General features: G+C 38.4%; 1 protein-coding gene across 2 annotated transcripts in view; it reads right to left on the bottom strand.

The window, feature by feature from the left end:
• LOC128026211 (adenosine kinase-like) overlaps positions 1-15,728 on the bottom strand; it is a 176,284-nt gene that overhangs the window by 101,339 nt on the left and 59,217 nt on the right. For both annotated transcript variants that reach the window (XM_052613066.1, XM_052613065.1), the window contains one exon: positions 3,284-3,362. In XM_052613066.1, the coding sequence (XP_052469026.1) occupies positions 3,284-3,362 (79 nt within the window). The remainder of the gene's footprint in view (positions 1-3,283; positions 3,363-15,728) is intronic.

Here is a 15,728-nt window from a genome sequence, read left to right as displayed (position 1 = left end):
AGATATTTTTACTTTTGTGTTCAAAAGAATAAAGAAAGTCATTTAGCTTTGGAATGACATGAGGGTAAGCAAATTATGACATTTTTTATTTCTAGGTGAACCCTTTAATATGAAACACCAATTGCATTACACTTATGATTTTAGAAGTTGTTTTTAAATTTTTTTTAGATAATCAACCTTATTAAGACTCTCAATATCTTCCTGCGACAATATGCATGTGCTCAGAAGTGGCAACTGTTCAAAGCCGAAGGCCTATCGAGCTCTAGAGGAGTAATTTAACCTCCCAATGGGGGCAGCACCTAACAATTGCTCTCTGTTAGTAAGTGTCAGCCTCTTCCCCTCTCAAACTCTCCGTTGCTCAAGGGGCCACACCAGGGGTGCACATGTAACAGAGCAGAGCATTGGATCACAGTGCTGAAGAATGCTTGGGGATCACTGTATATACAGTGGAGGAGAGTGTGATTCTCTGCCCTGGCTTTGATGTCTGGGGCTGTAGAGCAGCGCTGGTGCGTTCTCTTTGCAGTGCTATATAAAGAGAATGGGAGATCATTACTTTCTGCAGGTGAGAATTTTCAACTGTGAAAATCCTGTGGGGCAGAGTGGTGCCTGTTAGACTAAGCCTATATGTCTCCTGCACAAACTTACCAATTCAGACACTTCAAAAGAACCATCCGGGTAGGCTTAGAGCTGAACCATTAATAGATTTATATTGACGTCCTATACAAGAACGAGGAATGTATGCAGTAACAGAATTAAATGTCTTAAAGGGATTGTCCAGACATAAATATTCTGACATCCCTTATTCAACTTTATGCTGTTCCAAACCCATATTACTTACTTTTCTTCTGTGCAACACAAAAAGAGAAATTCTAAAGAATATGCTTGTTGCTCTTTCCATATGATTACAAGGAACCGGTACTAGAGCTTTCAAACTACAAAGAGCATCATAAATGTAATATTTAAATTTTCATTTCAATATTTTACAAAGCCATTAGATGAAAAGGTAAGTTGTAAAACCAGATCAGTCTGGTGTGTGCATGAATCACTGAGAATGATTCCGTAAACTGAATCAACCAATTCATTAAAAGGTTCTCATTCAAAATAATGACTGAATCGTTCAAAAGCTTTAACAAATTGAATCAAATTATTAATGGATAAGATCTTAATAAAATAAAATGCTTCATTCACAAATCAGATATCTCTACTTGACTCCTCAACGGTTATGAAGGAGATCTAAGCCGGAGTTTTAAGTGAACTTTTTCAATGACAATTTTAGTCTATTTCTTACAAAAAGATATCAAATGGCTTTAAAAGACTTTAAATATAGCGCACAATTCATGTATTCTTGTCATTTTGAAATTTGACGGTCCCATTTTTTACAACTTTTGTATTCCACAGAAGAAAGCAAGTCACACATGAAGGTGAGTGAGTGAACTGTGAGTGACTGGATCTTTAAGAAAGACTCTTTGGGGAATCTGTTTTTGCTGTGTGTGTTTCTCTGAAGCGCACACATGGAAGGATGAGAAAGGAGAGGGAATAAGTTAGCAAAAAAAAAGCAGATCGGTTTGATTTCAGATAGCTCTGCCTCTCCAATGACTAGTTGTCCTTGTGTAAATGGTCTACCTATCTTGGTCCGGTATTGGGAGTGGAACATCCTCCCTCCCACGACTTCCGAGCAGTGCCCGAGGCTGAGAGCAGCCTCCGATTGGAGCACCTCATCTCCACATGGACGCTTTGATGTACACACACAAGGCAGCCCATGTCATTGCGTTTGAAAGCTCTCGTTTTCCGCAGCACTGACACACAGGTTGCATTGCTCCTGGCGTTCCAGGTGCTGCCATGTGTTAATCTCAGAGTCCTGGTTCCGCATCAAGCATCGCCTTCTTACGCGAACAGGCTTTGAAGAGCTGTCTGATCAAACCACTGCTTAACAACCCACATATCACTAGGAGCCTTCTTAACTACCGCCGCTTCAAATGGGCACAAGTTTAACCGCCCCAACTATGTTATCTGCGACGGCAGTTGAAGAGCTGCATCCTCGCAAGTATGTTTACAGCAAATCCTGTTAAGCAAAATAACACAGTAGAAAAAGAAAGACTTAAATTAAGATTCATTTCTCCATGTCCTTTCGGGCTGTATTCGGGTCATAACAAATGTACCAGACAACACAAGGAGTCAGACACTAAAGTAATGAAATCACATTTGCTTGCACTGGCACTTTCCCAAATGATTATCCACAGTCTTACCTCATCACACACCAAGGTCTGCATTTCATGGTGACAGATGCAATGAGTGTGACAGTCTCTGCAGCCTAATGCATCTGTAGATCTGAATGCAGTGCATCATCTGGAGATCATCAGAAAATTCCATGTGTCTGTTTCGATGATATATATCTAAATAACGCCTCTATTTGAGGTCTTAAAAACGTTGATGTCTGCAGCCACCTGCAAAAGTACACAGCAGTACTGGACATGTGCTGGAGGAATCAAACTCTGTATAGTTGGGCCCTGAGGGCAACAAGGCCATCTGAGCAGATCTCATCCTCTGCTGTGACAGCACCCTACTGGACCATCAGGGACTTAAGATTATTTATGTTGTTGGCCTTAAAATATAATCACACAAATAAAATATCCCACTCAGACATGAAGCATTATGTCTTGGGAATACCCAGAAAAACAATATTTAGACTTTCTGGAAACACCTAACTCAAGAATGAATGTGTTCTAGGCCAGCTAATGTCAAGGGCTGAAAAGATCTTAACATAACAGTCTCTCGTTTGGGCTATAAATCAGGGCGATGCATCCAACTCTAAATCTTGCTGTGTCTGATGTCACAAATATAAACCTGTAAAACTGGAGTAAAATTGGACCCAAAAAAGATAAATATACTGCATGCACCATGTTCTTAAAAGTTAAGCTGTAAAAGAATTACTGTGTACAAGTCTCACCCCTGACATTATTCTCACAAAAACAAGATGGTTTTATGGTACATTTCTTGTGCACTAAACTTCTAAAATGATATACGTTAGCAATTTTTTTTTTTTTTTTTTTGTGGTTTTTACAGACATCCTAGTTGAGCACTTTAGACCACAGAGGAAGTATAAAACCTCCAGTCCATCTGAGGGAGATATGTATGATGCATTTGGCAGGTGTTTCTATCCATATCAACTTGCATTGCATTCAAGCTATACATTTTATCCATTGCTGCATACAATAGTAACTCATGGCCCTGTCATTGCTAGCACTGCATGCATTAAATACTGGCTACAGCTTTGAACACCAACCTGTGCGACTTTTACAGAGTTCTGAGTGGCACCTCCAGCGTGATATTCAACCTTGAATTTCTTGATTAACTCTTCGAACCTAAGAGAGAGAGAGAGAAAAAGATCACATAAAAAAGAGCTTTATGCTTGCACACATATAATTACAAGCAATAGACCTATATGGTTAGACTTTTGATGCCACTGAAACAAGGGTGTTTTATTTTTAACACCGGCCTTGTCCAGAGTACAATCACAGGATCACCCAATGGAGATGCATCGAGAACAGGAAACCTCAGACACTGTAAACAGGAAATGGAGGACTTGAAGCCTTGTGCCGCAGGGCAGTGAGATTTCTGAGAAAGTGTGCATGAACTGTACTTCTGAAAGCATCTCTCAGCGTGTGACATGAGCACACATACACACGTGCACACACAAAAGACCCACATAATACAAAAAACAACCTGGGCCCATGTCTGGAAATTATTGCAGAGAAAAGAATCCACCACAAACCTGTCTGTGCAACAGATTTTAACAGCATGCAAACAGTCTGATTCACTGAAGGACGTGACCTACCATGGCCTCTGCAGTCCAAACACAAGCATAAAACCACACACACCCCTAGCTCCTCTCCACACAACCGCCATGTCTGAAGCTAATATTCATCCGGTATTCAAAAACCAGCTGACATTCTGAAATTACAAACACTGTTACACTGATACTGTTGCTAAGGGAAGTGGGACTCTTCTCTGCGCCAAAAGAATGTCACAATTGAAATAGAGGGGGGAAAAAAGTGTTTATTACGTTTGAAATCATGATATTTATCTTACAAAAACACATGGATTTGCTACAGGGGGCTTTCATTCACCCCCTGGAGCCATGTGAGGGATGTTTTATATGCACACTTTATTTCACGTCTTCTGAACGGTTGACAACAAACACATGCTTACCTCCATTTGAAAGGCTTGGAAGAGCAAGGGCAATATCCTCACCAAGGTTATATTCGTGGGATGTTTTTCACCTCACGTGCACGAATAAAGACATACCACGAGGGACGTGAAAAGCATCCTGCGAGAAATTTAGAGCGAGGGACGTGATGGGCATATTCGCTTCACGTTTGGTGTGAACACACCAAAAGAGCTAGCCATTTAATAATCAGTAATCAATAAAACAAAAATAAATGAAGCATTTTTATCTGGCTGGAATCACTTTCATTAAAAAGGTCTAGTTGAAGCTTTCACACATACTAGAAAAGGTGGTAACCTTAAATAGGTGTGGCTCTCAATGACACAATTTGTGTTCTCATGAACTCAGAGCCCACAGAGACACAAGCGCATAAAAACAGCACTGCACAATGTCTCATGAAAAGCTTATGTTCCATTAGAAGAGAGTGGCCTTCGGGCACTGAATGGACCACCGCTGGCTCCCAGCACTTTCTCTGGGGAGTCGGTCAGCTCTCCCACGGATCTGTCACTGCTCTTGTGACACTGTCAGAGGGGAAAAGCCCAACAAGCAACACTTCATATCCAGCCAAGGAGCAGGAAGAAGCAGCAGGGGGCCGATTTCAGCGAGGGGTGGGGGTCTCGCATAACTACACATTTAAGTACTTCCTTTAGCAACAGGAGCTCTGCATGCTTGGCAACAAAAGGCTCAGGCTGGAGATGGCTGGCATGTAGAGGCTCTTAAAGATGCTGCCCAACAACAAATGTACCGGTTTCTCACTCCAGCTTGTCTTCAGCCTTTTGAAGCATTTGTAAACAGTGGAGTGACACCTCCTGAGAGCATAATTAATCACATGCGCCTTCCTCGTGTGTGCCTGTGAGAAATGCCTCTTAAAGGGACCATTTACCTAAATATTTAAATTGTCTTAAATCACCTACCGTATTTTTCAGCCTATAAGTCACAACTGAGTATAAGACGCATCAGTCCAAAAATATGTCATGATGAGGAAAAAAACATAAGTCGCACTGGACTATAAGTTGCATTTATTTAGAACCAAGAGAAAACATTACCGTCTACAGCCGCAAGAGGGTGCTCTATGATTTCAGTGAGATTCTACAGGAGCACTGAGCAGCATGAGCGCCCTCTCGCGGCTTTAGATGGTAATGTTTTCTCTTGGTTCATTTCTCTTGGTTCATGTCAAATTAATTTTGATAAATAAGTCGCACCTGACTCTAAGTTGCAGGACCAGCTAAACTATGAAAAAAATTGTGACTTATAGTCCGGAAAATACGGTACATGGTATTCCGATTTACTTACTGGCTTAAGACAGAAAGTCCAAGTTGATCTATGATGTTTTAGGTTCTTTAATTTTATAGAAGAGATGTCATCAATACGACTTCATAAATTTTGTACTGTACACAATAGCTTTGAGTGGATAACAGAACAAAATACTGGTCATTATCAGAGAAAAAAAAAAAAAATCACCATTGGAGAGCTTCAAATAAAAATGTTGAACTTATTCACCAAAGAATCTTGGGGAAAAAAAGTATTACAGTTTCCATACAACTATTAAGCAGCACAGCTGTTTTCAAAATTGATAATTATAAGAAATGTTAAATGATCAGCATATCAACATACTAGAACAGTTATTTAAAGGGATCATATGTTGTTGCTAAAAAAAAAAGATTTTATGTATTTGGTTTAATTAAAAGAACTTATGCAGTTTAAGGTTATAAAAATAAATAAATAATGAATTAATCTGATCACTCAGAGCAGAATCGATTTTTTAACGTTTCCATTCTTGCATTCCTCTGATATTATTACCATTTCAAAACCAGTTCGGGTGGAAGAAATACCGGTTAATAACGTTATTTTTTTTAAAAACAATATTCTTTGCCTATAATTTGCCTAGTAATAATATAATATAATAAAAGTACAACGTTTCCTTTACTCAAAAGAAAAGGAAAAAATAGAGATCTAACGTTAGCCAATAACCCGCGCTTAGTCACAGCCAATACAGCCTCATCTTTTCTAGATTTGGGCCAAATGTAGGCTACAAAAACTAAAAAAATCTAGCAACACTTTAAAGACATTAAAGTATTTTTAAAGGTATTTAAAAATGTTTGCTGCATTTAAAAAAAAAAAAAAACTTAAGAAGCTTCAGTAGTAAACTCTAAGGAGGTGCATTGCCATTGAGACTTGCCTATAATGAGTTCACAGCTGAGCAGACATTTCAGGCAGTTTTGGTTTCTGGTTCTGTTCCTGTCAAAGTTTTGTTCGTTTCCGGTTTTCGTTTTAGTTCCTTGAACCGGTTCAGAGCCCTGTTTGTACATTATTGTTTCTCCTCTATGCCCCGCCTTTCTAAAACACGTCATTTTTTTTTTTACAAAGCTCATCGTTCTGAAAAGCAAGGTGTGCTCTGATTGGTCAGCTATCCAGTGCATTGTGATTGGCTGAATGCCTCAAGCGTGTGACGGGAATGTTACGTCCTTTAACAAACCATGATGTGTGTCCCAGCAAGAACAACACAAAAACAATAAAACCTATTACAAACAAGGCATTAGTTGCATCCAGAGGGGACATAATTACGGATTATAATGACTTCTTACTGTCTTTTTATACATTGCATTGCATAAACATAAAACAATGTCTGCATTTGTGATCTGAGAAGGACAAAAAACAAGTGCTACTCTACACTGCTCAAAACTCGCATTTGAATCATCAGTGGTAAACCCTTTAAATATGTAAACATGCTTGTAGACTGTGAGTCAGAACAGCCAGCATTGTAGTCTTCTCTGCCAGGATCAGGAAAAAGTCCAAACAGCCCAAACTGAATATTTGGGTTTACTGTTCTGGAACGGTGTTGTAAATACAACTAAACCACTGATTTCTAGTCGTGTCTTCTTTTGGAAGTCCAATCAAAGTGGTTTCGCTTTCACAACGAAACGGCATCTCCAGAACATGGTGCCCATGGCAACAGCGAGAATAAAATTGCGCCTTCTTTCTATGAGTGAACATTTGGGCGGCGTTATGCAAATCTTCCCACATCGTGACATAGACATGGGGGTGTGTTTGAACGAGGCGTTTTAGGAAGGTGTGGACAAGTCTTAACTTTTATAAAGAACATCTTGGGTTTAAGACTTTAGTTTTTGTAACTTTAGGTACCTTACCTAACACTACAAAGAAAAAGGAAAACTTGAAATTGCATCATATGACCCCATTAAATTGTATTTCTGTTCAAATAAATTATTTAAAAAAAAAGCATCACAGTTGGTTCTTGCATGTCTTGTTATAAAATTGTATTATGTGAATGTACTTCACAGAAAGTTATCATATCACTGCAGACTAACTTGAAATATGGAGCAAGGTTTATATGTGCCACTTTTTTTTTTGTAGGACATTTTGGAGCCATTATAAATCACTATCTACTTTCATTGTTATGAAAAGACACACTAAAACATTTTGCTTAACATCTCATGTTGTGTTTCACGGTAAAAAGAAAATACATGTTTGTAATGAACTACGTTTGGTGTATCAGAAATAGTGGAAAAAGCTAATAAAATATTAAGCATTAGAAAGAAGAGAACCAAATGGAGATTTCTGTTTCACACGGCAAAGTTCACTGAAGTTTACTTAACCATTCCGTCTGTTTACAAACATCTTAGTATCAGGTCATAACAATAAAAGCGTTTTTCCAACATTCCTGTGCAGCCCAGGTCAGGGCTAAGTGAAGAGCCCATCAGCGCCCCCTGTCTGCAGCACGGGACCCTGAACTCTTCATAGCGTGGGAACAATATACACACTTCCTCGGCCTTCAGAAAAAAATTACTAACCATTCTGACCACAGTGCGTGGGACTGAGCTAAGAAAGTCAAACCACGAGCATACACACACACACATCACCATTTACACACATTCACAAAAGGAAGAACTCTTGCACTTTTTGTCCAGTGCTTCACTGGAGAACACATCTTAGTTATGGCCTGAAATGGATCAGAAGAAAAACTCTGGATGGGAGATTTGCCACAGCACCTTAGTGTAGGGTTACAGAAGGCATGCACACACACACACACACACACACACACACACACGTCCCTCAGAGAAAAACTGAGCACATATAGATTTAGAAAACTAACAATAAGATACTAAGAGAGGCAAGGAGCATACATGGGAGCATTATTTATTGAAAATGGTGCTATTCAGAACTGTTTACTACCTCAGCAAAGGAAAAAAGCAGTCTACCTCACAGCAAGAAGCACAAGCACCGATACTCAATATTGACGGCGGTTTTATTTACTGTATAGTAGCTCGACTGGAAGCAGCTGATGTGGCTACATAGGCAATTCGCACAAACAAACAGCGAGCCTGTGGGGAGAAGCAGGGACTGTTCATCAGTGGCCACAGGCAAACACGACTCTACACACAGTCTTGTGTCTAGGCACTCCACGAACAACATCAAAGCAGCACTCCAGTCAGATTGTGGAAAACACAATCAATTGTGAGAAGCCTTTTATTTCAGAAATGTAAATTGGGCGGCTGTAGAGCGGTGACAAAGGGAGTAAGTGGTACAGTGGGAGGTGGTGTGAATCTACGGACAGAAATGGGTTTAAAGTCAGACACAGCTGTTGCGCCAACGGGAGAATGTTATAATATAAAGTTCTCAATATATCCGGTACCTTGCCTTATATATACAAACAATTTTGTGTTAATAAATTTTTATGTCAAGCCTAAAAAAAAACAAAAAACTAATTGACACATTGCTAAAACACCATTAGCTAGTAAATTTTAAAACAAATATTAAAACACAATGTGGGCAATATATTTTTATAATTTTTAACAGTGATAATCAGAACTAAAACATGAATGAAAATGAATTTTGCACATATATAAACAACTAAAATGAATCTAAAGTTAAAACGCACACACGCCACACACACACACACATATATATACACACACAAAGCTCCTTTTGCCTGAATTACTGTAGAAATGCGGCGTGGCATGAAGTCGATCAGTCTATGGCACTGCTCAGGTTGCTCTGATAGTGGCCTTCAGCTCTTCTGCATTGTTGGGTCTGGTATATCGCATCTTCCTCTTCATAATACCCCATAGATTTTCTATGTGGTTAAGGTCAGGCAAGTCCTGTTGGAAATTAAATCTGCATCTCCATAAAGCGGGTCAGCAGCAGGAAGCATGAAGTTCTCTAAAACTTCCTGGTATACGGCTGCGTTGACCTTTGACCTCAGAAAATACAGTGAACCAACACCAGCAGATGACATGGCACCGCAAACCATCACTGACTGTGGAAACTTTACATTGGACCTCAAGCAACGTGGATTGTGTGCCTCTCCTCTCTTCCTCCAGACTCTGAGACCCTGATATCCAAAGGAAATGCAAAATTTACTTTCATCAGAGAACATAACTTTGGAATACTCCGCAGCAGTCCTGTCCTTTTTGAAGTGAGATGCTTCTGACGCTGTCTGCTGTTCAAAGCTGCAGTAGGTAACTTCTGTAAAAATATTTTTTTTACATATTTGTTAAACCTGTCATTATGTCCTGACAGTAGAATATGAGACCGATAATCTGTTTAAAAAAAAATAAAAAATAAATAAATAAAAAAAAAATACAAGCTCCTCTGGCTCCTCCCAGTGGTCCTATTGCCATTTGCAGAAATACATCGCTCCCGTTAAGAAACAACCAATCAGAGCTGCGGCCCATAACTTTGTTTGTTGTTAAAAATGTAGAAAAATGTATATAATAATAAGAGAGTACACCATGAATCCATTTTCCAAACAGTGTTTTTAGCTTGTCCTGAATCACTAGGGTGCACCTATAATAAGTGTTTATATTCTGACTGTTTTAGATTGCTTCGGGGGTACCGCAGCGGAGTAACCCAGTACCTTTGTGATTCTTCATAGACATAAACAGAGAGAAGTAGTTCCGGCTACGATGTTCTTCTGCAAGACACAAGCAGTTCTGTTTATTAACCGCTAGAGCATCAAAAGTTACCGACTGTAGCTTTCAAGAGTGGCCTGACATAAGGAATACGACAGCTGAAACCCATGTCTTCCATACATCTGTACGTAGTGGTTCTTGAAGCACTGACTCCAGCTGCAGTCCATCTGTTGTGAATCTCCCCCACATTTTAGATTGGGTTTTGTTTCAGAATCCTCTCCAGGGTGCGGTTATCCCTATTGTTTGTACAATTTTTTCTACAACTTATTTTCCTTCCCTTCGCCTCTCTTTTAATGTGCTTGGACACAGAGCTCTGTGAACAACCAGCCTCTTCTGCAATGATCTTTTGTGTCTTGCCCTCCTTGTGCAAAGTGCCAATGGTCATCTTTTGGACAACTGTCAAGTCAGCAGTCTTCCCCATGATTGTGTAGCTTACAGAACTAGACTGAGAGACCATTTAAAGGCCTTTGCAGGTGTTTTGAGTTAATTAGCTGATTATAGTGTGGCACCAGGTGTCTTCAATATTGAACCTTTTCACAATATTCAAATTTTCTGAGACACTGAATTTGGGATTTTCCTTAGTTGTCAATTATAACATCAAAATTAAAAGAAATAAACATTTGAAATAATCAGTCTGTTTGTAATGAATGTATATAATTTAGAAGTTTCACTTTTTGAATGGAATTAGTGAAAAACTTTGATGATACTTATATATACACAAATATATACACATATACACACCTATATATAATTTTTAAGTATGGTAACTTTATAAAAAAAAATAAAAATAAAAAATCTAATCCATATGGTATGTAGCTATGAAGTCCCTAACAAATATAACCCACAGGATCAATGATGGATCTTAAACACAGCAAACCATTTAATTTAAGTGAAGCAAGAGGACCAGATTTTTTTTCACTTTTTTTTTTCCTGTGAGCACCAAATGTTCACTTATAAAAAGAGGGGGCACAGTGAGGAACGTCAGACTGCACTCTTTGAAATTCCCCAACACAAATGTTACAAGAGCCGAAAAGAATGCGCTTAAATGTCAGATTGATAAAACCATAGGCAACATGTCTTGCATATGCTTGTGGTTATACATATTAAAGCAAGATGAGAGACTGAGTGTTGATCCAAAATGATTTTTTCAGAAAGAGATTTTTTAAAAAGCCACTATTTAAGGACTTTTAGGGTCTAATTTTTTTTTTTTTTTTGGTCATAAGAAGCTTAACCAAAATATAGCTGCAAAAATAAGGAGAAAAGCACAGGGATGGAGGCGGGGAGAGAGAGTGCAATGCTAAAGAAACCAGGTCAAGTCTTCAGAATTCTTTCAGATGGAGCTTTCAAGCACAACAATCGCAGTTAATTAGATCCAGAATATCCGCCTCCACTCCAATAACATTGTTTTTGTCAATAGAACTGGATACAATTAAACAAGAACAATGAGACAGCTCGCTCTAAACGCTGAAGTGAGATGCTCTGCTCTGCCAATATCATTGTTTGCACAGAAGACCTCTAATGAAGGAAGAATACAGCGCTTTACTAATGCAGGCCATATTCTAAACAGAACTGACAGCTTCACACAGAACCTGCCTTTATGACAGCTGACACCGCACAAGCCAAACATACAGAACTAGCAATAATAACAACCACTTAAATACTCATTAGCAGACTGATATAAAACAACCTGTCAGGGACGCATCCAGATCGCGAGAGATATAGAAGAGAAGCTTGAAACATAAGACAGTTAAACAATCTGAGCGGTGTGTGTGTGTGTGTCTATGTGTAAGCTCCTCAATGATTCATGGAGATCCTTCAGAATGCTTTTTGATGAACCGTTCAGTAGTGGTTTGGGGAGAAGGCTGGGCAAAGAAGCCGAGCAACGATTGCACTGAATCCACAATTCCTCATAGATGCCAATGGGTCCCTGGCTTAGGATGTGTTGTACACTAGACAGGACAACTATTGAAAAATAAATAAAAGCCTTTTTGTTGTAAACATGGGTTTATGTAAGTCCATGAGGATTGGATAGAAAACACTAAAGGGTGCAAGAGTGGGAGATCATAAAAGAACAGAAACACTTTACTAGGAACAGTTTGTTTTGTGAGTAATCACCCCACTGAATAATAAAGTGAAGTGCATGTTGAGACTAATGCCAAAACATTAAGATATGGTGAGAAACTCTGCAATAGCTAGTGTAGTAACACTTTTAGTGGAAAGTTACATATCAAATGAGAAAGTACGCTGAGAGCAAATGTGATCTGCCAATTCTGCCTTATATTGTTCAAAATACTTAAAATAAATTCAATTAAAAAATAAAAGAAAAAATTTCCATGCAGTTAAAATGGATGGAAATAGGAGTGTTCACGTTTTGAAAAGAACCCAAATGCACTTTATGAAAGGGTAAGTAAATACAATGTGTACTTCTAAGCTGTAGCATATTTAGAAACCGGTCTGCAGGATGATTGCATGCACAGAATGATGATGATGCATTTTCCAGTCTGTTATTAGGGATAATAAATAATTTTTTAAAAATTGCTAATTTTGTTGTTATATCACAAAATGTACAATTATTCAAAGAGGCTATATTTCACCAGTCCTGGGCCAAGAGGTCTCTTTACCTGGGGCAAGAAGCTAACGTGTATTTTTAAAAATACTGAAGTATTTCAAAATATAACAAATGTAATTGTGATCAAATAAATGCAGCCTTGGGGAGAATAAAATAATTTTCATTACAAATACTTTACTTACCCCAAACTTTTGAATGATTCTTGAATTGAGAAACTGATGAGTTTGATTCATGAATGATTCAATGAGATGAATGTTGTGAACCAAACAATCGGATTCACTGAAAATTGAAGAGGTCATAAAACCTAAAACCAAAATGCGTTCTTGTCTCAGGAAAAGAAAAAATAATTCAAATGTTCTTTTAAGGTGAACTACATAAAGTGAATGTCAGATGTGCTGTATATATCCAATGGTGCTCAGGAGAGACCGTCTGGACTGGGATGCACATAGGTGCATGTCTATACTAGAACTGAGCTTTCTATCAAAGATTTATATAGCATCTGTTAGAGCTATTGACATACAACCATGACCTCAGAAAGAGCTGCCTTATTTTCCCATTTGAAATCATGGCAAGCACTTGGGCTCTTTGTCGAACAAATTCTGCAGAGGCCGAATCGGGAGTGAGCCAACACATGTCCTCACCTATACATGAATACAGACACCTTCACATATATAGAAAAACACACACACAGAAAGACACAGTCAGGATTAATGGCAGGGAACAAATTGAACCTGCTGTTGGGTGGTCGTGAAAAAGTCCGGATAAACTTCTGACTACGTCTGAATTATGAAGTGAAATAGATGGGTTCTTTTATTTGGAAATGCACATACCAGGTGGCAAGAGCGTGGGACATTATTAATGTAGCTGTCATGTAAATTCCACATAAACACAGGAACAGAGAGGAAATGTACAATTTACAAGCATCTCACTGACCGAAGCCACAAAGCAGCCATTCATTCGCCAGCGCCGCACGTTTAAATAGAAACAAGGTGGTCAATGGCTGCACGTCAACGTTAGCCTCTCAATAAACAAGTGAATTATACAGGCCTGTCACAAAACGGATTTAAGGTTTTGATTTAACAGAAAACGTATACTTTAGAGATGAAAAAAACAAAACAAACAAGTTACATTTAATGGCTTAAAAAATGAAACGCAAAAAGGTCATGCAACTAATGCTGCTGACTTGAGCTATAATGCTTAAAAAAATCTTTGGACTACACAGAACAACTTGGAATCTATAAATTGACATCCAAAGCAGAGTATAGTTCACCGGTGGCTGGGCAGCGGCCCTTCTCTCTATCTCTCTCTCACGATGAGTCATTAACAGGCAGGCAGAACCAAGTGTCCTGGCTTTAAATGCCACCCTCTAAAAATAAACCCCCAATTGCAGCCTGACTAATGTCTCCATCAGTATTCGCTGTTCCTGTCCTGCATGCTAGCTTAAATGCTAACCTGCACAGAGCACTTTTCCACAGGAAGGGGGGACCTACATCTTGCCCTCTCTCGATGTTAATCATAACACGCTTGGAAATTTCCGCCTTCTTTTACACATAGTTCTCTGAGGTTTTTCTTTACACGTGCCTAGCAGGGGAGGGGATCTCCTTTCTCACGTAGTCATACGTTAGGAAAAAGCTGTAAAGGCTTTCTACACCTTTCAAAGCAGTGTGTTGTACAATATATATGAGTGTTTCTTCAACTACAAGCACATTTATGGCTCGGGGATGATTTGTATAACAGATTTGAATGTCTTTCTTTTTGTGAAGTTCACATTAAAACTCTCTTGGAGACTTTTTATCATGTTTTCTTTATTCGTTTTTGCTACTTTTCAAAAGTCTTTTATATAATTTAATGTTTAACCACTGTCCCAGACCCAGATCTTCATTGTAAATCTATCTTAAAATACTGGTTACTACATTTTAAAAACCATGATATATTAAACATAGAATTAAATAACTTTGTTTCTAGTTTGGAAATCATTTTCACAAGTTGAATTTTTTAAGATAAAATTGTGGCGTCATATCACACCGCAAAACTTTGCCCTGATAAAGTTTTATCAAAAGTTAGTGTACTCCCTCAGCGGGGAGAAACACGTTTGGTATGAAATTAGGCATGATGGCAAATTGTGAGAGTGTTTTTGTCGCACATTTCCTTTCAAACAATTTAAAATTTAAAGCACATGAAATGCTAGCTATGGAATTAGTCTAAACAAGACAATTTATTCACATAAACCAAGGATTCTCAAATTTTGTAAACTGAACCCAACTGATGAAAATCCACCTGCGGTTTTAGGTTTGTATTTCAATAATTTAACAAAACATTTGTATGTTCACTGTTCTCTCATGACAGTTAATGGTCACATGCAGTTAAACCAATAAAATATACTCCAAGTGTTTTATTTTGACTGATATTATTTTAACATTTATGTATAATAAAACTTACATTTTTATGACATAATTAATCATTTCCTTTTCATCCTCCAGCAGTTCCTTCACAATCCCCAGTTTAGGAAATCCTGCCAGAATATAATTTCCTCAAGAGAGTGTTAACAAATGCAATAATAATAATAATAATAATTTGAGGTGGTGGAAATTGCATATAAAAAATTTAAGAGGACAAATTAAATAGACCAGCTGTGGAAAAATAGGGTCCACAGGTCAAAAAAAAAAAAAGTTAAAGAAACACCAATAAAACATGACACCTTGAATATTGTGTACTCATGAACTGCTGGTGTTTCTCCCAGTTTAAGAGCAACTCAGCAAATGTGTGTGTGTGTTGTGTTGGGGGGGGGCATGAGGTGTAGTCGCCAATAGCTCTAGAAAACCAAACATGCATGATTGATGTAGAATGAAGATGGGTCTCAGGTCGAGGTGAAAGAGGAGGGGAGTTTCCTGTGGGCTGAGGGCGATAAGAACCCCATTTCAAATAAAGCTACATAAGGCATGAAACAGTGTGGTTAAGCCAGCTCTTGTGTGGAATGTAGTGCTTGACGTGCATGCCTATATGG

The sequence above is a fragment of the Carassius gibelio genome, chromosome A13 (assembly GCF_023724105.1).
Source record: "Carassius gibelio isolate Cgi1373 ecotype wild population from Czech Republic chromosome A13, carGib1.2-hapl.c, whole genome shotgun sequence".
Lineage (NCBI taxonomy): Eukaryota > Metazoa > Chordata > Actinopteri > Cypriniformes > Cyprinidae > Carassius > Carassius gibelio.
Note: the sequence above shows the minus strand (reverse complement) of the source record. Positions and strands in the feature narration are given on the sequence as shown.